We start from the raw sequence: 25,702 nt of genomic DNA on the forward strand, positions 1-25,702 counted from the left end.
ATCTTCACCAAGGCCAATGCAGTTTAGGTTTTGTAAATGCCTAAACTGCATGCATGATCTATAGAGTCAAAAGCCAAGGAAAGGTCAACGAATATATGCGGCACAGTGTAGCTTCTTATCAAGGGGAGCTAATGATGTCATTGGTTACAAGAACGGCTTCTGTAAAAGTAATGTGCCCTGACATAAAGCTTGCATGTGATCCATTGGGAGTCTAAATTGCCCATAGGTATAAGTGTGTGAGTGAATGGTGTGTGTGCCCTACGATGGCCTGGCGACCTGTCCAGGGTGTATTCCTGCGTATGGCCAATGTATGCTGGGATAGGCTCCAGCCCCCCTGCGACCCTGTTCAGGATAAGCGGGTTAAGATAATGGATGGATGGATGTAATCCATTGAGGTTACAGAAACCTCAAAAAATATCTTCAGCTGTGTATTCGCAAGTAATTCAAAGATTTTGGCCCCGATGGACCTAACTTAAGACGATAATTATTAACATACATAAAACGCATGAGTTCATCAGGCTGTACGAGTCTAGATCCGCCCCAGCGAGGAGTGGCTTAAGATTACACCGTTACGAGTGGCATATAGTTCAGAAACACCTTAGAGATAGTCACCGGTGAAAAAGGGATCCATTATTTTCTAACGCTAGTTTAGCCTGACAGATAAGAACATAGAAAAGGGCACAAAGTTTTAATTATAGCTGTATTTTATTCATAAAAAAAACGCAAGCAATACATTTTTCGGCGTTAAGCTTTTAGCCTACGAATATGTTAGTTCATAAACTTATTTTTTTCTGCTGGCTTGTGTCAACATGTTTTGAGACATCGGGTAAGCGAATTACTTTACATAATCCTTCGTTACGAAAAAAGCATGTCAGTTTGTTTTGTCGCTCAGGCAACATAACTTATTATATGAGACTCTATAACCAAATTCTGCCGCATTCTATTATTAACGGCACTGTTTTAGCCTAAGGTGCTCATTACATTTCTATTCCCTTATTATAAAGATTTATGCGCTTGGAGGAAAGCAGCATTTAAGATAACCAGATAATCAGAAAATAGCCTACGAGATTCCAGTTTATTGCATTTTTAAAATGAATAATCGTGCAAGATGATGATCAAGAGATCGGACAGAAGAATACTTAAATGTTTGAATGTTTCTCAGACACAGGTTTCATTGTAACGCCTATAGCTGTACTCTTTAAAGTCTCACAGAACTTACACCACATGAATGTCCAGATGAAATGTTGTGACATTAGTAGACCCTATCGCAATTAAACTGTTGACTTGATGTGGGTATGTGTATGCATTTAGAAATATATATTTCTGAAATATAGAAAGATTTACAAGATCATTATGGTGACACCCTCGGTGGTGTCAGATTCTCACTCACAAAGATAGCGGCTCTGTAAAATCGCGTTGGATTTATTTGTCAATGTGTTGATTAGCTATTTTCGTAGTGACACAATTGTCCCTTTTTCTACGACATTGGAAGAAAATTATCGTAGAATTAAAAGTCATATGTGATATAAAGAATGTGCGCTTCGATTTGTTAGATGTAGGCTTTTGCCAGCGTTATCACGATTGTTGTACCTTTGTATTATGCGAAGAAGCATCACTACAATTAAGAAATAAGAATGTAATTAGTTCTGTATTTAAATAGTTCTGTATCCTGAATAGGGAGTGGTCAGTGCCCATCTCATGACACACTCTGAGAAGCTGCGAAGTGTAGTGTTGAGATAGTGAAAATAATTATCTTGGCAGAATTTATCAGTTCCCTCCTTGGTCAGTTAGAGGGCGTAAGGATAATGTTGCCGTTTGAATCGCTTGTTTGTTAATGGTCAGTGAGTTTGTTTCTTCCCCAAGGCTAAGCATCTATCAAATATTAACCAGGTGAATTTCAACACAAGGAATTTAGGAAAATTATTCCACAATGTGACATCTAGTTCAAAACAGCAAGCAACACCCAATTCATAGCATGGAATGATGCCAAAAGGCGGGTTTTGTCCCTTTCTCAAAATAAAGTGCCTAATGTGTTAGTGTCTTGAGTACTTCATTGTCTTTCCAAAGAAAGAAATAGCTGAGTGAACTAAATGTGAGCCATAGCTCTGATTCACCACTTCCCTGCTGACTTCATTGAGGATGGTTACCCTATACTAGGGTAATGGGCTGGCCATAGAGGTCAGATTACCTCCCAAGACCAGTCAGAGCGCTTTTAGCATTGTCCAGACCCCTTGTATTCACTACTTCAGTGTTTCATAGGCTTTTAAATATAGGGTGTGAGACTGTTGTATGCTCTTATGTTGAAATCTATGTTCCTGGCTGATAGACGCAAGGAGACTGAAAGCAGTTATCTGGGATGCATTCTGCAGCCATCGTTCTGCAGGTTCATTTGGAATTTGGCTGCAAAATTTTGCCAGACATTTCTGTGCTTAAGGAGGAAGCTGTGAACTGCACTCAGGCGCAAAACTCCAACATACTTCAGCATTCACTTATTTAGCTGCAGCCTGGCACTCCTGATAAGAGTGGCATGACAAAGGTGCACACACTCTGAGGTTGGCCTTGAGAGTTTCTGGAAAGGCCAGCACTCCCTTGAGGCTTGATGCATCGCAATGCAGAGGACCCTTGGAAAAGTCAGAGCGCACTTGAAGGTTTGTTTTGAAATGTGGAGCTAAAAACAGGCCTTGTGGAGCTAAAACAGGCTCACTTGTTGTTCAAAGTGCTGCTCTGAAAACTAGTTCAGACATTAGTGCAGGAGGCGGCGAGGCTCTCAGTTCTGTATTTTGGTCACACTTAATACTCACTCTGTAATTGGAGTGAAAATGCTGTGTTAGGAGGTGTTAACAGGATATGACAGTGTGTCTCCTTGTGAGCAGTTTCAGGTTCTGGGAACCATATATTCTTTAAGCATTAAGAGCATTGCAATTCGGATGAATGGCCTCTCTGCGTTCTGCCAAAAATGATGGATGGGTAGAATGGTTGGCTGCTACACCCCATGGCTCTGTATTATCTAAATGAATACCTGAGCCTTATCGGTTTGGATTTCACGTACAATCCAGGAACACTGAAAAATTAGAACATCTGGAGTCAGAAGTTGCCGTTTTTTTCTCTGTGTCGGTACCTGTTGCTGCTGTCGATTGTTTTGGCCCTTTGCGCTCCCCACGCAGGTAGCCAAAACTCAGGTGTGGCTGCTTTCAGAATCTGGTATTCACAACAAGGCAAGTACAATCTGGGTATCACAACAAGGCAAGCGGTTTGTCAAGACAAACTTTGGCTGTTTATGTGATTACCTCATTGAGTTGTTTGCAGCAGGGGATCAGGGAGCTTTGCTTTACAGATTTGACTAATCCTATAAATTCTAATTTTACATTACATTTTCCAGAGTATGATGAAGGGAGACATATTCCCACGAATTAGGTCACGGGAAACATCTCTACCCCATGGTTTATCTATGCCCTGACTAATCTGGTTCCTGTTGGTTAACACTTAGCCAGGATATCCAGGCAGTATCGGCTGGTGAAATTTATCAGGACTGTTTTCCCCTTTGCTTAAGTGATTGAGAGTCTCCCTGTGGGTGTTTTGGGACACTTGTGAGTTGCCATCCCTACTACGTAGGCCCAGTCTATTTGTGTATTTACTTTGTGGGAGTTAAGATAGGAGAATAGATAGTGATATCCAATATGAAGGGAATTCCTTCACACATAGGATTTCTCTGCATGGTCAGTTGCTTCCCAAATCTAACTCACCATGCCTGTGAAAATGTGCCAAGAGAATGGTCATGACAAGACAGGATTTGGCTGAACTATACCTATGGTGCATCCCTTGTGTTGGAAGGAAAAGTTCTTCATGAAACAATTGTAAATGCAGGTGCAAAGTGAGGCAACTGCAAACTGCAACTTTGCACGTATATAGGTAGCATAATTAATGATGAGGTCATTAAGAAAATAGACTTCCTGGTTTTCGGGGTTTTATACATTATATGTGGAAGTGCACTCGGTGGTGTTGTGTTACAAAATTTAAGTTAGTTCCGGGATAATCCTGTGTACTACTACTGTGCACAGGCTAGTAGAACTTGCTCCAGGCAAAAATCAGGGCAGTATTGCTGCAATGTTTTAGCCAGTGTATCATATCACAACATTTGAATAATATTACAAGAATAGGCTGTCAGTTTTTTATTTTTTTTATTTTAAGAGTGTAATGGGAACACTATTTGGGTTAGTTCCATTCAAAAGAGTGTCATTCAAGATTAATTTAAATTGAATGAATTGACTGAAAGTCTTTTTCGAACATTATTGGCAATTTACATTATATAATTTAATTAATATAAGTAGTATAATTTAAATCTATAATTTAAATAATTTAAATAATTTATTTCCTATATTGATTAAATTTAAATGGAATTGACTCCAACATTAATGGCTATATTGAATTACAGTGTTCATCTGGCGAACCCCTGGACTCTTTCTGTGTGGATGATTGAAGTTGTACAGTTGGTGACAATGTGTCTTAATAGGGGGAGGATAAGTAGTACGGTGATGCACACCTTAGAAAGACATGGTCACCATATAGATCATGGATTTGGTATAACAGGATATTCCTTGATGCAGGAAATTGGCACTGAGTCTTGTTAACTGAGTAATGTTTAACCACGCATTGAGATCTGGGCTGCTATGTTGTCCCTGCATGTTAAGCTGTTCCCATGGTAGTCTTTTGCTGGCCTGTACAAACAAAACATAAATTAGCACAGCCTTATCCCAATATGCCAAAGTGAAAAAATCAATAAAGATCTTAATGAAGGACTGCTTAATTTGCACTAAAACTATTTAAGGTCCTCACGTAATCAGATGCTTTTGACACAAGGATGCTTGTTCTTGACCCCACAACCAAAGTAGGTGTAAACTTGCAGACCTATCCTATCTTTGTTTGTTCTTTAATTGTGGCTCCAAACTGCTTGATGGGAGACAAACTATCTCTGGAATGCTCTCTAATCCTTCTGAGTCAGCAGGACATGTTTCCGTGGCAACCCCAGAGGCTGGGGTAAGCCTTCGGTACATTCACGAGTCCTCAGTTAAGACCTTTTCAAGACCCATGTATCTATCCCACAGCTAATTTATACTTGAATGAATGTATTCTGTGTGAGGCAAATTTGAGTATTTGTATATTCTGTGATGGTAAATGATAAATGGTCTGCATTTATATAGCACCTTTACCCAAAATGCTGTATAATTTATGATTCTCATTCACCAATTCACTCACACACCAATGGTGATTGGATGCCATGCAAGGCGCCAAGCAGCTTGTCAGAAGCAACTGGGGGGTTAAGTGTCTTGCTCAGGGACACTTCGACACCTGCGGGTGGGGGATCAAACCGGCAACCCTCCGACTGCCAGACAACCGCTCTTACTTCCTGATTCATTTGTATATTTGGTGATTAAGTTATTCTTTCTCCAACAAAATGAATTGTTACAAACAACAAATACTATGATGATGTGGTCAATTAAAAAAGAAGACTTTGGTCATGAATCAGATTAAATAATATAAATAAGCAACATATAGGTATACAATTGTGACAAAGTGAGTAAAAAGGCTTACTGCTCGTGTTAAACAGAAACGCTATCACAATGGTCCATTCTTATTCCTCGGTCAAACTGACTCACTATGCCTCTTTGTGTGTGTGTTAGATCTATTGTAATTGAATATTCTTCCCAAGGGAGTTTCAGTGTTAAAGGAATTAAATTCATGAATTAGTGGTATTTCTTATTAGTATTTGGTTTGTTTTAACATTACGCATAATTGATACTGATATTGAGTACATCTCATGCTTCCTTGTAAAGCCTGTCAAATCTTGTACCATCCCACAGAAACTATGTGCAATCTTGGAAGGGTCTTTTTTATATCTTGGCCTACATCCAAAAATGGATCCAAAAGGAACACTGTGTTCTTTTACTGGCAATGGTTCTTTGTCTGGGAGCTTTCTCTCTTCACACCTTCAGTAGACGGTTCTATAAAGAACTATGGGTTCCTCTATGGAGACAAGCCAAAGAACCCTTCTTTTCTGGGAGTGTACTTGAAACTGGCCCAGGCTTTCCTTTTTTTCCTCCTCATAAAGTTTCACAATGCCTCAGAGAATAGCGTGTTCAGCCCTGTTGCTCATTAATCTCATCCTCTCTTATGACATCAAGAAATACAACATGAGCATACTTCTTGATGCACTTGCAACATGAGCCACATTACTTGCTTTTAAGATGTGCTTTTAACTAGAGCTTTTAACTAGAGCTACACTCAGTGAGCCATATTTTTAATACTTTTAGACTTATTAAGTCTTCTGCTGCTGTGGTAGGGATGTGAGAAATCATCAGTTTTTATAAACAGTTTCCATCCCATTTTTTAAAGGGTGAACTAGTTAACCGATACTGCTTATGACTGCTAATTTTCTTTTTAATTATTGACCAATTTAATTGCATTTTCTTTATCATTTAACTGTATTTTCAGCCATCTCAATAGTTAAATGTCAACATTGTAAGTCCCATAATAGCCTAATTACCAAATTAAAGATTTACAACCTCACAGTTTCAGAAATCTGTAGTTAAATCCCTAAAATTCATTGGTTAAAATGGTAATCCCTTTTCCCTATGGCTTCTGCCTGATAGACTTGATTGGCATGAAATCTATAAATATGCTGCTTTCAATATCCGATGGATAAATAGCCTAATGGTAATATATTGCTTTATTAATTTTTATTTAGATAGTGGAAAGCGAAGCGCAGTTTGCCGGTAGTTTGAATTTGCGTGTCAACGAATAAGCATGGATGAACAAATGCATACAAAAGGCAATTAACTAACAGCTACAGATTTAATATACTATAGCATTCAATTCCCTGCTGTGTTTGCATGCTTGTGGATTGAATGTAAACAGCGTATTGTAATATTACGTGCAACATTTGTCCAATGCTTTGTTTATTTTTATGTAGATACAGCATAGTGGAATGCTACGTTCAGTTTGCCAGTAGTTTGAATTTGCGTATCAAGGAATAAAGATCTTCTGTGAACCTTAAGAAACGACATAACGTTACAATAAGCCATAAGTCAACCAACAGCTACAGAAATTATTTGATTTATTACTCTATTACTGTAGCATTAATTTCCCTGCGGTGTTTGCATTTTAAACCCCCTGAAATGGCCAGATTGCTGAAACTACTGAAGCTTGTCCATTGATAGTTTAGAATAGTTTAGAATCACAATAATACGCCTGGTGGTGAATGTGCATTTATTGTAAACTGAGCTCACCATTTCAGCTTCAGAATTTTTTTTTGTAAATGTTTAAAAATGAGTTTCGTTTAAGCATTCACACCCCTATGCTGTAGTGTATCCACTTACAGCTTTGACGCGTTCAGGGATGCTCTTATGCACACCACTGTTGTGTGGTTATTTGCATTACTGTCACCTTCCTGTCAGCTTTGAGCAGTCTGGCCCTCTCCTCTGACCTCTCTCTTTAACAGTGTGTTTCTGCGCACAGAACTGCTGCTCACTGGATGTTTTTTGTTTTTCACACGATTCTCTAGAGACTGTTATGTGTGAAAATCCCAGGACATCAGCAGTTTCTGAGATACTCAAACCACCCTGCCAATCATTCCATGGTCAAAGTAATTTAGATTTCACGTCTTCCCTATTCTGACATTATTCGTCTGAAAAAAACAGCTGAACCTTTTGACCACGTCCGCATACTTTTATGCATGTAGTTGCATGTAAAGTGTCACATGATTGGCTGATTAAATATTAGCATTAATAAGCTGGTGTACAGGTCAACCTAATAAAGTGGTCACTGCGTATATTTATAGTTCAGTGGTACTTTGTACTTGATCTTATCTATTGTACGTGATCATGTCCATTGTACAAGTTGTCCTTGGCAAAGTTTTCGAAATACAATCTTAAGAAATAGCTTTGAAGTAAGACCATAAATTGAATATGCTTTATTGCTTTGCATATGTATCAGTAATTACTTGCCCAGCCAACTGAAAATTGCTTTGACAGGGTGTCATAATTTAGTATTTTGTTCTTTTCACACCTGTAAAGGACATTTCAAATGTCCATTGACTGTTCACAGGTGAAAACTGATCAAAGGGAATACAAAACGTGAGAATATGTTAAATCCACAAATTCACTTCCATTTGAAGTGGTTTTGTTAGTTAGTTGTTCTTGTAAAATGGTTTCTCCATAACAGACAGCAAATTTAGCTTTTATTTAAATTCTATCTCACAAAATTTGTAGATCTTGTAGAACATTTGCTCTGCAGTATTGTAGAACATTTGGGCTGCAATGCACCCCTCGAAGCAGAATAAAAAGGTTGGAGTAATGCAGCAAACCCCCAAATTTGTGAAATTCGTGGTGCCTCCTTACAGACAGACAGCTTCTCTGTGATCTGAGAAACAGTGCGCCTTTTGATTCACAAAAGCAGGAAACCTGTTAAGGTGCACTTTTCTGATTTTGACATACCAGAATATTACGTGACGGTAACAGTTATCAACCTGTCAGAACCTGAATGGTCTGGGGCTAGGGTGTATTTACTGTGAGAACGCACTACAGTACTGTATGTGTGCATGCCTGTGCAGTGCTCCTTGTGGTTACACCAAATGACTGTTGGATCAGTGCACTCCACCTACCTCCGCCTTTAGACGGGATTTCTTCTCGACATTCTTCTGGACATTTTTATGTATTATTTCTTAATTTCTTTTTAGCATAACATCAATTTGTGTATTTAAAGCTGTATATTTTACTGAAGCAGTTCCAGTGAAATACCCCTTCCTCAACTATTATGACATTTCCGCACTTGAGAATCTAACCTAAAACTTTGGAGTTGCTAGTCCAGTTCCCTGGTCATTATGGTACACTGCTGCTCTTCTTGAGGTTGAGGTTGATTTGAAGCAGGCCAGAAGAAACCTGACACCCACAGAAGACTGTTCCTGCATCCTTTTATTTATTTTTTGCCGGACACAAAAGGACCTTGCAGGTCCTCTCCAATGGGTGGAGAAGTAGGTGGGATCGGACAAGACTGAATAGGTCTTTCAGCTTCCCTTGTGAGTGTTTGTCCCCTGCCAGAAGGTGCATGATCCCCACAGACAGGACCTGAATACAGACCCGACTGTGGCATTGTTAAATGCACATAGTTGCAAGGAATGATTCACCTTTTAAACAAAACTGCCGTTGAGTGACATGCTGAAAGAAAAAGTTTTTTTTTTAACCTCCGTTTGAGAGCCAGTGTTAAACATCTTTTCGCTGTCGGAGTTACCTAATTGAAAGTGGAGGTGTTGACATAGTATAAGATTCCCCTAGTTTAAACATTTGGCAAGATATTTCTTGGATAATGGAATGTGTCAAGGGGAGTGAATAGTTAAAATGTGGATTTTTTTTTTCTTCCTGTAAAGTAATATTAAATGTTAATTGTGCCTATGAGTTGAAGAAGAGCATGCAGTTGTGGAGAAAATGCTAATTAGCAAAGGTTAATTGACTTTAATTTTGCACCTCTTTACTTGGTGCCTTTTGTCTGTGAGACTCCCCAGCAGTTTATACTTGAGGAAGCATGCACATGGCTGTGAATGCTGATTGGCTAGTCTCAGTTGTAAGCTTATTCTTTAAACTTATGTCACACTGAACACAAATGTGGTTGGTCAGGAGGAGAGACATTGCCCATCGAGGTGAACAACACAGTTATACCAGTTTGATATATGTGATGCCAGTGTATTTAAAAAACTCTTTTTTTTTTTTTTTTTAGAAAGTCATGCCCAACTTTTTCCACAGAGAGGTATGTACTGTTTTGGCAGTTGTCCTGCAATTGAATAAGGCATAAATTGAAGTGAATACAGGGAATGTCACCAGGACATTCCCATTGTGTCCATGCGCTGATCTGATTTTCGGTTAGGTTTCCATGAAAACAGCAGTATCAGTGTTGGTTAAACATTGCTTGGCAGCAGGGTGAAAGTGATCCTCCATTTCAGTCCTGAAGCCTGCACCACATCACCATGGGTGGGGTTTCAACTGCCTCTTCAACCATACAGTATATGGTTTCATTGTTCAAGCCCTCTTTGTGTTTTCCAGCTCTGTACTTTTCCCAATATCCCTCATCATGAATATAAACTGTAAATGTCTGTGAATGGCTTTGTGGATTGTTATATGTGGTATTTATTTTATTAGAAAATTTGAGATTGGGGTGTCAACCATAGAATAAAGGAGGCTGGTTTTAGCAGAAACTCTGCACAAGCCTTCCTGTTTCTTTAAGGTCTGCTGAGATATGGTCATAGCCCCACCTTTGTGAGATGTTTGGAGGCTTCCGCCTGGAGTTCTGGCCCAGTGCCACTGGTGGAGGTGCATCAGTCGAAGGGGGCGTTGGGAGGGGGGTGCAGTCTCTGATAAAGAGGAGGTGTGGGGAAGGGCAGCGTACCTGGCAACACTGGCCTCTTCAGACTTGAGCCTCCCTCCTCTCACCTCTCAGCTTTGGTGTTAGTCAGGCATGACACAGCTCATCATTGCCCTTGCCTTGAGGAAATAGGCAGAGTGAGTCTGTGTTGGTTCAGGGGTTTAATTTTCCTTTTCAGCGTATTTGCTTTGTCTGCCCTTTCCACCCTGTTGCCGTTTATTGCTGAGCCCGTTCGCTGACGTCAGCCAGTATCAGCTCTCTCTGGCAACCCAGAGGCATAAAACCCTTTGAAAAGCGAGTTAAGCACTTTGATTTCACTGTCTGAGAGCAATGTGGAAAGGCAGGCTCTGAAACTCATTCCTCGGCGTTTGAAGCCACTCCTTATTGTTCTGGGTTCTTTGTATTCATCAAAGACCAAACCAAAGATTTGTATTATTTTTCCCCAGCACTAGTCCTTATACTTTTATTCAGTTCACCCCTGCATGTATTTGTAGGTTAAGGCTTGTTTTACAATGGTAAAATGTTTCTAGCATCAGTGTAATTTAATCAGTCAATTTACATCCGTTTATCAACGGTGTCAATTGCTGACACTGGTTACTGGTAATAAATGTTGTTTACAGCTTACATTTTATATTTGCAGTGGAGTCTGAATCAGGTTTTATGCTACCTTGCTTTACCCAGTGGGAACTCTAAACACGCTTAGCAGTATTTCTTGGACCCCCTGTTTCCTCAAATCTGGCTGAACACAATGCAGGGAATGAAATTGTATCCCAGTGCTTCCAGCGGCACAGGCTTTTCTGTTCATTGTGGGGCTCTGGATCATATTTACTCCAGGGAAGGATCTTTATCAGGTTGGGGCTGGACCCAGAGCAGCCTAAAGAAAGCCTCATTCTTAACCACACTACTGTTTCCCTTTCCTCCGAGCACAACTTCCACTTTGTGAATGGGGGGAAGGGGTTGTGGTTATTGGGTGGCTGGCTTTCCAATGACTGGTCCATTGGGGTTGGAGCTGGCTATAGGAATTCCTCTCTATCCTGTACATTACGGGGCTCCAGTTGTCCACAGGGAGCAGCAGATATGTAGATATGTAGCTGCCTCCTGGAGTGTCCTAAATCACTTAAGATTGAATTGCTCAGTTTGCATAACACAAATCTTTGAGATTATGAATGCACCTCAACAAAATAATTTGCCTTTTGTATTTTGTGCCATATGAATAGATGATCTAAAGTGTTTGTTAAAAACATAAATTTACAGTAATGGGGGAATTCAGGCCACAGGTTTGGGAGATCCTGCAAAGTATGTCATTCCCAGTTATAAAGTGCTTTTGTTTTAAATTTGACTCCTACCAAGCCTCCATCCTTGTGTCTGCATGGGTCTATGGCGATGCAACAATTGTTTTTAACACCCAGTAGGGATGGTGGTTTTCCCCTGAGGCAAAAAATCTGTGGGATTCTTTCCCCGCTTCATGCGTTTTGTCGGGAGATTATACCGGATATGATAGACAGGCCTGCATTGTCATCCTGCTGATTCTATCCCCAGGAAACCCTTTTTCTGAGGAGAGGGTGTTTATGGGGGTCTTATCAGGTGAGTTGAGCTGAGAGGCTGTGTTTATCCAGGGCAGAGTCAGATGACTGTGAGAGAACTTGCAGCTGTAACAGTGATAATGGACAAACAGGGAGGAGCCCGTTCTCCAGCACACTGCAGCCTGCTGTGGGCTGACCTCCGAACTGAAGCCTCTTTACAGAGTTATAGTGAACACTAATACTCATTACTGTATAATACATACCATTGGGCCATCTAATGGAAGTGAGTGGCCATAATCTTGAACGTTGTCACTTGGTTTGGATTCTGATATGCCTCAAAATGTTTGTGTCATCATTGTAAATCTATGGTTGTTTCCTCTGCAGTCACAGAGAGTGCTAGCAATGAACCGGCAACAACATCAACCAGCAAACCAGGGGTTACTACGCCCACAACTGTAACCCAGAGCACCACTGCTTCCTCAACATCAGAACCTACATCTCTCACCCAGAAACCAGAGGATACGACGCCCACAACTGTAACCCAGAGCACCACTGCTTCCTCAACATCAGAACCTACATCTCCCACCCAGAAACCAGAGGATACGACGCCCACAACTGTAACCCAGAGCACCACTGCTTCCTCAACATCAGAACCTACATCTCCCACCCAGAAACCAGAGGATACGACGCCCACAACTGTAACCCAGAGCACCACTGCTTCCTCAACATCAGAACCTACATCTCCCACCCAGAAACCAGAGGATACGACGCCCACAACTGTAACCCAGAGCACCACTGCTTCCTCAACATCAGAACCTACATCTCCCACCCAGAAACCAGAGGATACGATGCCCACAACTGTAACCCAGAGCACCACTGCTTCCTCAACATCAGAACCTACATCTCCCACCCAGAAACCAGAGGATACGACGCCCACAACTGTAACCCAGAGCACCACTGCTTCCTCAACATCAGAACCTACATCTCCCACCCAGAAACCAGAGGATACGACGGCCACAACCAAGCCCAGTGAAACCACTGTTACCTCAACACCAGAAACTATACCTCCCACCCAGAAACCAGAGGATACCACGGCCACAACCAAGCCCAGTGAAACCACTGTTACCTCAACACCAGAAACTACACCTACCACAACAGGGAATGAGTCTCCGGGAACCACCACAGAAGCACCCTCGCCCAGCTCAACACCTGAAGGTATGTATGCCCCCAATGCTCTTTTGACTGCCTATGCATCTTCTGTTCAAGACTTTATTTCATCAATAATGGAGCACTTTAGGGGATCAGGTTAATCTGATTAGCTAATTTGTTTCTGACTAAATTGCATTCGTAAAATGTTTTACCATTTGACCTACAGTTACGGTCAGTTCAGGAACCCAGGTGACCACCTCCCCACCGGAGTCCACCCCAACTGAGACCACCCCGACAGAACCCAGCACTAAAACAACTGCCACGCCCACCACCGCTAAGCCACCAGGTGCGCTCTCAGTGAACTTAATGTTTGGCCATGTAGATATGTACATGTACATGTACAATAAATTGTATGCAGTATGAAAGAAGTGTGACAAAAACAGGGATATGCATTATACTATATACATTGTCTCATTAATTTTAAATCATATGTGTTGGGGTACAAAGCCAAAAATTGTGCACTGTACAAACACTTAGGGACTGCACTGTATATATATGTATGAATAGGCACATGTAAATATCTGTGAAGCAAAAATAATTAAATCATCAGTTTTAAGTAGGAAAACTAAACTAAATCAAATCAATATTTGTTGTAACCACCCTTTGCCTTTAAAACGGCATCAGTTCTCTTAGGTACACTGTCCTGCAGTTTTATGAGAAAAATCAGTTGGTAGGTTATACCAAACATAGTGGAGAACCGCAGTTATTCTGCAGACCTTGGCTGTCTGGCTTGCTTCTGGCTATCCAGGTAATCCCAGTCAGCCTTGACTAAGTTTTTTATCTAAAAAGTGGTCTATTACTTAATATGCTACTTCGTTACCCGGACCTCTGGAAATAAAACAGCCCCAAAACCCCAATATTTCACTGTGGGTATGAGGTGCTTCTCCTTTTTATTCATCTCTCTTTTAATGCCAAACATGTCGATGCTGTATCTGACCATTCAAAATCACTGAGATCACTTTTCTTCCCCAATCTGACATGGTCTGAAAAACAGCTGAACCTCTTGACCACATCTGCATTCTTGTATGCATTTAGTTGCTGCCACATGATTGGCTAATAAGATTTTTGCATTAAGCAGGTGTAATGGTCTACTAAAGTGGTCACTGAGTGTAAATTTGTTTATTTAAATACATTTAGTCTCATATTTCAATGTTTTTTATTTAATAATCTCATTCTAAAAACCATAGGTGCCAAAATTATTGGCACCCCTAATCTCAGTGTAAAGGAACCATGTTGTGTCATTCCAAATATTGCAAAATTTCAACCATCAACCATCAGCATGGGAAAAGTCAAAGAACTGTCAATTCAGAATGGTAATTGACCATCGCAAGTTGGGTAATGGGTACAAACAAATACATAAGCAGTTAAACATACCCCTTAGCACTGAAAGGGCAATAATAAAAGAATACATTATCCCCCCAGTGTATATCATCCTCACGGATGGAGGCCATAAGTAACCCAAGGATCACAGATTAAGAATTTCTGAGATTGGTTGTGTCTTGGGGTTACCATGTCTAAAAACAAAACATAAAATGGCACCTCCATACCAACAAACTCTTTGGAAGGGTGGCACGAAGACAGTCTTTACTGAGCATAATAAACAAAACCAAACATCTTGAGTTTGCCAAACCTCATTGGAATTATGACTGGAAGAGAGTGCTATGGTCAGATGTGACCAAAATTGACATCATCGACATGTTTGGTGGTTAAATGGAATGCATACAAGGAGAAGCTCCTGATACCTACTGTCAAATATGGGGATGGGTCATTGGTGTTTTGGAGATGTTTTGCTGCCAGTGGTCCAGGGGCACTATTTAAGATCAGTGGCACAATGAATTCAACAAAGTACCAGGAAAATGTGGAAGAAAATCTGGTTGCCTCTGCTAGGAAGATGCGACTTGGTTGTTGGTAGACTGTCCTGCAGGACAATGAGTCCAATCATACATCAAAACAGAAATGGTTGATTAAAAGCAAACATTAAAAACAACAAATGTGGGGCCGCTGTGGCGCAACAGGCTAAGATGCAGCAGACTTGCGGTTGCAGTTCATTGCAGTTGCACACCAGGGACTGGGGTTTGATTCGGTTTGACCGGTCCTGCCAAAAGCCAAGTTTGGCCAGCTCACGTGGAGTGGCATAATTGCCTCGCTGCTCCTCCTCGGCCTGGCGAGATGTGGACGGTGTATCTAACACTAACTCTAATTGGAATAGAGGGGGGTACAATTAGCTGCTAAATTGGGAGAAAAAGGGAAAAATCTGAAATAAATTTATAAAAAACAACACCAAATGTGCTTTGCCTGTCAGGGGTGCCAGTAATTTTGGAGCCAATTGTATATATAGAGACACACACAAGCACACACCGGTTATTGTCATTAAATCACCACTATCACAGTGGACAACCTACTCAGTCCTAAGATGATTTTTTTCTCTTTCTGCAGCCTGCAGCCTGATTACATGTCCATTTAACAGCGTCTGCATTGAATTGTTTGATGGTCCCACCTGCCAGTGTCTTCCTGGGTCATTCTTTGCTGATGGCAGCTGTGCGAAAGGTAGGGCCTTAATATCTCAGATGGCACTATGGATTAATGGTGGTTTGTAATTCTTGTGATTTGGAGTTTTCCCTAACAAGCAGTGATTAACATCCTTCTTTTTTTTTTTTTTTACTTTGACAAAAATATTGCCAATGAGGTGAGACAGTGTGATTAATTTCTCAATTTGCCAATGGAATGAGAAAATGTCACTTTTCAATCAAACATTGATTTAAAACAAGCTAATATTTTCTACTTGTGGGAAAAAAAAAAAAAAGATCTTAAGCATTATTACAAGGCTAAAACAGTTGTTAACAGTAAATTTGATTCTAGCTTTGGTCTACTTGAAGATGGCAAACTGGTCATTGCAACCTGTACTTCTTTAAATTTCAGCTAAGGCCTTCCCTGGAAACCTGACACTCACGGCATTGGGGTTTGCAGATGAAATGCTATCCCCTCAGTCCCAATTATTTAAGCAAACGGCAGACAATATAATAGCTGTGGTAAGGGACATGTTTTTCCAAATGCATTCCTTAGCTAAATTTAGAAGTGGTAGCACCTTATAGACCACTGTGTATCTTGCTGCATATCTTCTGTTTAATGCGTTGATGTGAAGTGACTAATTATACTGGATTTATACTCTGTGTGAAGAGGTACTGCATGTGTGCCAGTTTATCCTTGTCCTTGGTGTAAAATCTTGCTATGCCAGCTTGACCAGCTTTAGCTGGAAGAGCTTGTCATAAGCTGGTCTAGCTGGATATGACCTAGTCAACCAGCTAGTACTGGTAGCTTGTCTGAGCTGATCGCTGGTCAGGACCTAGAGTAGAAGGAAGCTACAGTATTTGCCCTGTTATTTGCCCTGGCTAAAGGTGATAGCTAAGCAAACAATCATTGTATTTATTGCGGCATCCTGATTTTGGAGGGGTACAGCCTCTTTGTTGGAATTGTTGAGACACTTTAGCATACCTGTGAAATAATGCACCTTTATATGTCTTTTTTTTTTAGCTGAAAGATGTATTTGCCGACAACCCAGCATATATTGAATCCAAAGTCTTACAACTCAGGTGAGTGGAAAGCTGTATATATATGTACATACATGAAAGTGTACAACTTCCTGATAGTTTTCATGCATGCTGTTTGTGTTTTGCGTGTATTTTACTTGTTATCACACTTGATATTAATTTGCTGAACTACATCATACAGTGAGGCTCTGAGGAGTGATGGAGAGCTCACAGGAATTAAACTGATTGCCTGTTTTTGTGCTGCAGTAAAGGCAGTGTGGTAGCGACGGTGGACAACATTTTCCAGCTCACCTCCGAGGTTAACCAGCAATCCGTTGAGAAAAGCATAAGTGACTCGATTAAACAGTGTGGGGACAACTGTGACTTACTAAATGGTGCAACATTCAAAGGTATGACCATTTTTCTTCATTTTTCATTTGTAACCTTTAAGTCATATGAGTCATGCCGCATATCTGCATGTAGGTTACTGTCTGTCTGTGGCTGTTATGAGAGAATAAATCAGTGGTTCCCAGCACTGTTCCTGGAGATCTATCTTCCTGTAGGTTTTAATTTGAACCCTAAACTGGCACGCTTGATTCCACTAATTGGCAGCTCGGTGAAATGTATAGCTGTTGAATAAGGTTTCCTTTGTTAGGGTTGGGGCGAAAGCCAACAGGACAGTAGATCTCCAGGAACAGGGTTGGGAACTACAGATAGATAGTTGCATTTATATAGCGCTTCTCTCATTTCTTTTTGCCTGTTAAATCAGGGGCTTATTAGGTGGCAGGTTGAAAGAGCCATGTTAGGAATTTAGCCAGGACACCGGAGAACCCACTTTTTGGCAAGAGTGCCATGGGATCCCGCAGTTAGTCTGGGCCTCGGTTTCATATCTCATCTGAAAGACGATGTCTCTGAGTGTCTCCATCACTGCACTGGGCATTGGGGTTTGTTTGACCAGAAAGAAGATTGCCACCTACTGCTTGTCAACTTAGTTTTCCCAGGAGGCCTCCCATTCAACTACTAACTAAGTCCACACCTGCTTAGCTTGAGCCATTTGTCAGGAGCAGAGTGCATGGTGGTATGGCTTCTGGAAATATAACAGTGCAAGTATAGAGATCAGTGCAGTATTTTGGTATATGATGGTGCAGTAAAAAGTTGACAAGTTGTTAATTCTTTGTATTTGTTGTATTTGTTATGCTGTTATATTCTTGGTGTCCCATGGTAAGAGTTTGCTATCAATAGGCTTAAATTAAAATAAATAAATATTACATTTATGGTCAAATGAAGATGTATGTCTGTCCGTCTCTATGTCTGGTAACCACTGACACTTTGTTCTCCTCTCTGGCACTGTCCACAGACGTTAACCTATGCCAGCTGAAAGAAAATCCTTGTGATGTGACTACAACAAATTGTAAAAGCGATGTTGGCGTTGTCAGCTGTTCCTGTATTTCTGGCTACATCTCGACAGACTTCTCAGAAAGAAGCTGCTCAGGTCAGTGAGTGGAAGTGGGCATTTGATTGTTGTCTTTGTGTGTCGCAGCATCCTGGTGAGTGAGTGAGTGAGTGAGTGAGTGAGTGAGTGAGTGAGTGAGTGAGTGAGTGAGTGAGTGAGTGAGTGAGTGAGTGAGTGAGTGAGTGAGTGAGTGAGTGAGTGAGTGAGTGAGTGAGTGAGTGAGTGAGTGAGTGAGTGAGTGAGTGAGTGAGTATATTTTAGGCTTGGTGTATAAATGCTCAGCTAATGTAATGGCTGGATCATTGGACCCCGCGGCACACAAGTGTTTTATCTTGGAAAAGTAAGGTCAGAGGAACGCTGTACGTTTGCTGGGTAATGCAACTGTGTGTGATTAGGCTTGCAAAGGAAGACAGCCATTTTCACAGTCCCAATCTTCACTTAATGAGTTGAGATTGGGACTGTGTAATTTTCACATTTCATATGACAGGTGTATCAGTTGTTGCCTGGCAATGAATGGCCTTTTCACAAGTTGTCAAGGAACAGGAACAGCAGGAACTGCAAAAATGGCCATGTCTGTTGGTCTTCATGAAAAAGGTAAAGGAGAAAAGAAAAGAGAGCGAGATAAAGAGATAACAAGAAATAACGAGACAGAGAGCAAGGTCAGGGTCAAGTGTTACACCAGTACTATAACACCCCAAGAGGGCTTGTTTATTTACCAGCTAACAGTGTTCTTTTAAGACCCAGTAGTTTCGCTGAAGAATTGCTGTTTCCTGCTGGTGAATGGATGGATTTTCTGTGCAGAGAGAAGACCCAAACAAATGTCCATTTAGCTTGCCTCTATCCTGGGTTCCCAGGCAGAGCTACTGGTCTCCCACCCAGGCTCCACAGTGTAGAATAAAACCCAGCCATTTTCCCATCTTCCTTATCTTCTTAAAACGGACAAAATTTGCAAAAAAAAATGCGTTGGCATGACGAAAACCAATTACATGATGGATAGCTAATTGGTGGACCATTCTAAAAATGAGGCCTAGTCCAGTTGCATATTGGGTCTGGAATGAGGTACAGTTTCTCTGCTGGTCACTCTGATCTGTCTAGCACTCCTAATGGCTTCATCTCATCTCCACAGTCTGCCCCAGTGGACAGAAAGCAGAGAAGAACAAATGTGTCCCGTGAGTACCATTCGTGTCAAACTTCACCTAGTTCTTGCATTTTACTCTATGGCACCCCCGAGTGCCATCAGAATGCAACTTCATATGATATTTACAGTTCGTATTCCGATTTCCCACATCTTAATGGTCAAACCCTCTTTTAGGTTTTCATGATCCTGATGATATAATGTAACCCAAAGTACCTTTTCTCATTTTAGCTGTCCATTCGGCTATGCAGGATTGAACTGCGATGATTGTAAGTACTGCAAGACGTTTTGTTAGTGCTGTTTATGTATTATTGCAATAAAGAATAGATACAACTAATTACTAATATGTGAAATAATATTAGAATCATGGAGAATATTATGGGTTATATGGGCTAGCAGTTTGAAGGGTAATTTGAGTAAAGCCTAGTGTTGGGGAAGTGAGGCTTTCGCGTATCTCAAAATGGGTGGAGCAAACGCATGCTGTCTTATCCAGCTTCTGCAGTATTTTTGGTACACAGAGAAAGACCATTTCACAGTATGAATCAGTGACAGGGTGGCTGCCATATCTCTTCACACGGAGCCTCACATTTCTATCAATCTTGATAACAACTAATTGCAGGTCGTATGCTCTTAGCGGCACAGCTATCTGTATCGCCATGGCAGGTGCTGTAAGTGACTGCGTTCTGTATTTGAGTATTTCACCTCCAGGCTGACCTGTGTTTCTGTGTGCTTTCTGTAGCTTCCCTGCTGGCGGTGGTGGTGGTCTCCTGCGTGCTGGGTGGATTCCTGCTCATCATGCTGCTAGCTTTTATCATCTACAGCTCCAGGTGGGCTGGAGACCTGGCATCAGTGACACCCCACAGACACTTTACTGGGCAGGCACATGATTCCTTCTAAATCCTACGCCATTTTTGGAGCGTTAGCCTGCACCATAGTGGCTACGGTACATGACTGGGACCCGGAAAGTTGGTGGGTCGAGCTCTTGTGTAGCCACGATAAGATCTTCACAGCTGTTAAGCCTTGAGCAAGGCCCTTAACCCCGCGTTGCTCCCCGGGCAACGCACTGTGGCTGCCCACTGCTCTTAATTAACTAGGATCGATCAAATGCAGAGGACAAATCACCCCAATGCAGTTCAATCAAGTATATCTTCTTCTTCCATTTCATATCTTTGCCTGTACCCATAGCGAGTCTATGTGCCTACAGTAGCTGGTACCCCCCCTGGTCCCCCTTACACAGAATCATATAGCAGTAGGAGTGACCCAAATGGTCACAATACTGCTGCCATTTTAACATCAGCACATAATGCGCAAAAACCACTATACAGTCTACAGTAAAATCAATGTTACCATCAAAAATTGGGAGTTGTTATCTAATGATCATGCAGAATTTCCTCTGAAGTTCCATATGTAAACAGCTCTTTGTACCTGTACATAGACCGTACTCTTTGACCCTTAAATTACATACAGTTACAGCCCTGTGTCGCCTACATACCATAGAGTCTGAGGTCATAGGACTACATTTCATCTTAGCGCACAGACACTACTCAATCACATCTCTCTCTGGCCTGTGAAAAAAACATTGTATAGAGTTTCTAACTCTTAACTATGGAATATTGTTTCCAGGACAAAAAAGAAGAACTACAACAGTCCTTACCCCCCACCTCAGGAGACCAGGACCACTTGGTCCACTGATCACTTGCCTGTACCCAAGATCCCGCGAGCCAGCGCTAACATCAATGCCCAGTGGGACTCATCCCATTTGGAGATGACGGAGAGCGGCAGCACACGGGCCCTGGTCGCCAAAGATCGCCCTGGAAACGGAGCGGTAAAAAAAAAAAGCTCTCCCCTTTCTCCTTGCATGACTGTACATTACATTTGATTTCATTTAGCAGATGCTAAAGACTAGGATGTGATTACCGTCTATTATCTCTTGAGAGTGATTTGTTTGTCCCCTTTTTTAAGTCAGGAGAACAGGCCTGCAGGTGCAGGCATGAAACGATACCCACCTGCTCTATTTTCAATGTTCATTGTACTCTGGACTAGTGATAGAGAATAACCTTTCCTTGCGTAACCTTTAGTGACACACACACACACAGTCACAGACACGCTGCTTCTTTGTTCTGTCAGCCATTATTGTGCCATGAGTGCCATGAAGCTTTACAAGGTCTGTCATGTGTTGTGTGTTCCAGATGTCCTCTTACGATGACCTGAGGACCTTCACGGGCAAAAACCAGTCACGCTATTCCTATCTGAACCACGGCCAGGACAACCCACACTTCATCTCGGACAATGGACGTGGAACCAAATAGAACCTGCAGCAAAAGGAAGATTGTCCTTGGGATTTTGCAAGAATCCTCCTTTCGATTTCGCCCTGAGATGTCTCACACTGCAAACGTGGCCTCCCAAATAAACCCATAGCACTACCATTGGTTCATGGTACGTGAATTTAACACCCAGTGTGCCTTCTGTCATTTCAGGTTAATGGATTTTCTTCTTTTTATTTAATCTTTACATTATTTATAAACAACAACAATGCTGGGGTAAAATCTGATTGCCAAAATGTATATACTACTATGGAATTAAATATGAAGATTTCCCAAATGTAAAAAATATTGTTGGGTTATATTCAGACTGACAAAGAAATGTTATTTTACAGTCCAGTGGGCAGTTGTTTTTAAAGAGTGGTTATCTTTCTTATGAGACATTTGGCCATGACTTATTGAAAGGCTAATTAACCTGGTAGTTTGCTCTCCATGTAAATTAAATTGAAAAAAAAATTAGCTGCATTTCTGTGCTTTAGAATCGGTTAACATATTTCACCTGGTTGTAGGATATGTGTACAGGTAATCAGTGTTGGGATATAAGGTGGATTATATCCAACAGATGTCACTGTTTCCACACATCTGGGAGTTCTTTCACATTCATAATTTTTATGTACACTTGTCCACTGTGAGAATAAAATAGGGGGGCAGAATGTTTCCTGTGAATTGAAGCTGTTTTTGGTTGTGGTTTTTTTATTTTTTGGTTTGGTTTTGGTTTAACAAATGTGTCTATGTGTCTAGAATTACCCATCGGAAGCTGATATTCTCTTAATTATGTTAAAGGGTAACATATTACTTTTGTGCACTTCACACAAAATCCTTCCTATTATGACAACCACTTTTGGTTACATTAGGTTACATAAAGAGATTGGAGATAATCTTGTTGGCAGTTGTTTTTCATAACTGAAACTATTTTATGTGAAATGACAAGTAACGGTTTAAAAGATGTAGCAAACACAGGCAATTAATTTCATGCTACAATTAAATTGTTTCCCATTTATACGGATACATTATGTACTGAAGAAATTCAGGTACCTTGGGTAACAGGATGGTAGCTTCTGAATTACTTCTAATTACCATGGCACTAAGATGCTGCCTGCATTTTTATTTCAATGGGTTCACACATTTTTATCTTTTGTCCTATTTATGAAGAAGTTATTCTCCCCCCAAAAAAGAAAATCACCAAAAAGATTTTTAACTACCAAAATATGTAAACTCTGTTTCACTGTTCACCAGCTACCATGAATTTTTGGTGGTTACTGGGTTTGAAGATTACTGTCGCATCTCAATTTCTTTTTTGCATTGTAAACCCAGTAAAGCCACATGACAGTAAAGTTTCATAACTGCACATTTGGGGATTTATGTCATTGCTTCCACATTACTTAAGTTATGGATGTATGTTCTATTTTCGAGTCTGAAATTCACAACAACAAAAGATTGTATTTTTCTTATAGGGGCTGGAACCCAGAAATAATTGTTTGGAAGTTCATATTGTGTTGAGGGAAGGGGTTGTGGTTTATGAGATAGTCTCCCAGTTTTGCTGTTTTGAAAATTATCTACCGTATGTGCCTTTTGTCACAGCTCATTAAAAAAATTAACTTTTGATAATCCATCTATTTCAATGTGCCAATATTATACATAACAGTGAATGTGTTCAAATATCAACATAGGTAATTAATTGTGTGTATATAACATGTAATGCATTCTCAAACTGTTTTATAATTGTACATAATTTTGTATAAGAAAAAGGGTTGCTTTTTTTGCACGGAAGGGCATGGGATGAAAATGAACACTGAAATAAATTAATTTAAACCTACAGTTGGCGTCTTGGCTTTTTTGATTGTATGATATGCATGCACCATGTATGTAAAATAAAGTTAAAAAAAAACTTGAGTGGTGAGAAAGACAAATTATTTGGTTCAAGTGAGTTTACAGCTATTCGAGGCCAACTCCAGGATGCTGGTGTGTTGGTAGACAATTATAAGATATAAAATTCATGAAAACTTGAGCTTCATACTCCATTTCATTTTCCCGGTAGAGCCATTTAAAATTTTCCGTGTGTCGCAATGAAAAATGCATCTTGGCACAAAATATGATTACTTTGTTGATGGTTAATGGATGGTTGATGGTAATCCTTTGTAAAGAAGAAATCTTTATACATTTTTATTTTCTTTATTTGTATTCAGCATTTCTTAGGTAGAATTCATATCTCACCTCAGAAAATGTGCATCAACCTTTGTTTTGGAGATATTTGGCCCTAAACATACACTTTTTTCAAAAGGGACCAATTTTTGGGTTTCATATCATATTCCCTGGGTTTTGTTTATACAACACTTCCAACTATCCTAATTTCATACAGCTTTACATACCTGTACCACCCCTATAAGTTGGATTGCCATTACCAGTATAGCCACTGCAGACTATTTTAAACAGGGTTTACTGCATACACCCTTGATGAACTTCACAGAATATGTTAACTCTTTCTACTTTGCCTGCCAAGAGGGTGATTTCCACCTATTTAGTTCTAGAAAAGTGCATGTATGAATGGGTAGATGAGCATCAATTGTACAGCGCTTTGAATAAAGGCTAACATTTCTCTTTATGCTAATAAATGCCTACCATTTAACATTTTGAAAAGACAGTGACAAGCATTCAATTTCAAAATGCGTTCCACTGCACCCGAGTGTCCTCAAGTGTCCCCAAATCTATCCTGATACATAACATCAGCATACGTTTTTGTTCAGAAACAAAAAATGTTGATACAAAATGCTAAAATATGTTTTATTCACATATGTGAGAGTATGTTTTCATAAAGCATGCCAAAAGTGTCCAAAAAGCTCTCCAAAAAGGATTACTCACCCTAATGCTTTCTCACCAACTTGCATCACATTTAAAATTGAACTTTATTTCACATTTGGTTAACCACAGTCTCGTTAGCCAGTACAATTACAGGTTTATCTATAACATGGCCAAAACCTGTAACACACTTGTATATTCATTCTGCTTTGCCAATGCAGCAATATTCCTAAACTGTCCATCACCTGAATATTGGAAAGGGTAGGAAACCCTGTGCAAGAAGCTTACCATATTTTACATTAGTTTGGTACCTAGCAATGCATTTACACAATAAGAAGTAGTTAATTTTCTTAGGTATAGTCCCAGAAAATAGATAGTTTTCTCAAAAATGGCTGAATGGACTGGAAGGCAATTTTGGATCAGTCAGCCTTTAGGGGGTGCTAGAGCAAATGTACAGGTTTGAAGTGATAGGCAAAAGAGATCTGCCTATGGTTAAGGGAACATACTACCATTTCAATCATTTGATCCTATGCCTTCCAAAGAATAAATTAACCTGAAGTAACAACATCAACATAATAATAATTTTTTGCTTCTTTAATCTAATCTTCATCAAATTTGACATGTTATCTTATAGGGGTGGGACACTGCACTCAACTCACGATACTATACGATACACGATATTGGTTTCAGAATATGATGTAGTCATGATATTAAAAATTAAGTTCAGATTAAGACAATGTATAATTGAATAAGATTACTTGTTAATTCTTGAGGCAAGAAATGTACCTCCTATGATGGGATGATGAAGTAAACTTTCAATCTTGTTCAGCCATACTTTGTGTAAACATTGTCCTCCTAGTACATTTTTTTACCTCTGGATTAAACAAGTAATCTTGTTCAAATTTACATTGTCTTTTACATTTGAAACACTTGATATGTGGTCCGAGCCAATTTCACTCAGGGCTATGTCCATATCCTTGCGTTGCCTGTAACAGCAGTGGTATGATATAGCTTTTCTAGCTTCCTTTCTTCACCAGCACTTCCCCTATGTTCGTGCGGTATGAGAGACGAATAGTGGACTTGGGTTTGCAATTATTTACATTTTCCAGTTATCCTTTATGGGGTGGGTTGTGATTGTGATGTAGGACTGGGAGGCTCACGAGGTCCAGCTGTCGATAGCAAGATGTAGTTGGCAGCATTCAACTTCTGAGTCACGTTTTGTTTTGTATCTCCATAAAGGGCTACATTATGACTGAAATATGCGCTCCAGTGTTAATTAGCTTCTGAAATCCTCGGTTCTCAACAACTGAAAATGGCCTTAGGTTATGAGT

At 40.3% G+C, this 25,702-nt stretch overlaps 1 protein-coding gene across 1 annotated transcript; it reads left to right on the plus strand.

The window, feature by feature from the left end:
* Positions 1-598: 598 nt before the first annotated feature.
* On the plus strand, positions 599-23,391 carry LOC133112951 (mucin-13-like). Its single transcript, XM_061222923.1, has 13 exons — positions 599-826; positions 12,315-13,145; positions 13,306-13,425; positions 15,576-15,686; positions 16,059-16,168; positions 16,671-16,729; positions 16,934-17,076; positions 18,024-18,158; positions 19,246-19,288; positions 19,486-19,523; positions 19,994-20,081; positions 20,878-21,079; positions 21,444-23,391. Exons 1-13 carry the CDS (start codon positions 766-768, stop codon positions 21,561-21,563), a joined length of 2,061 nt encoding a protein of 686 aa, XP_061078907.1. The 5' UTR covers positions 599-765; the 3' UTR covers positions 21,564-23,391.
* Positions 23,392-25,702: the final 2,311 nt, after the last annotated feature.

This window comes from Conger conger, chromosome 2, assembly GCF_963514075.1.
Source record: "Conger conger chromosome 2, fConCon1.1, whole genome shotgun sequence".
NCBI classification, from domain to species: Eukaryota; Metazoa; Chordata; class Actinopteri; order Anguilliformes; family Congridae; genus Conger; species Conger conger.

What these genes read in the sequence shown, in the direction of transcription:
- LOC133112951 (XM_061222923.1), top strand. Translation starts at nt 766, where the DNA reads ATGTTAGTTCATAAACTTATTTTTTTCTGCTGGCTTGTGTCAACATGT. An exon ending in GCCCAGCTCAACACCTGAAG is followed by an intron (nt 13,146 to 13,305) that starts GTATGTATGCCC and finishes TTTGACCTACAG; the next exon opens with TTACGGTCAGTTCAGGAACC. An exon ending in AAATGGTGCAACATTCAAAG is followed by an intron (nt 17,077 to 18,023) that starts GTATGACCATTT and finishes CACTGTCCACAG; the next exon opens with ACGTTAACCTATGCCAGCTG.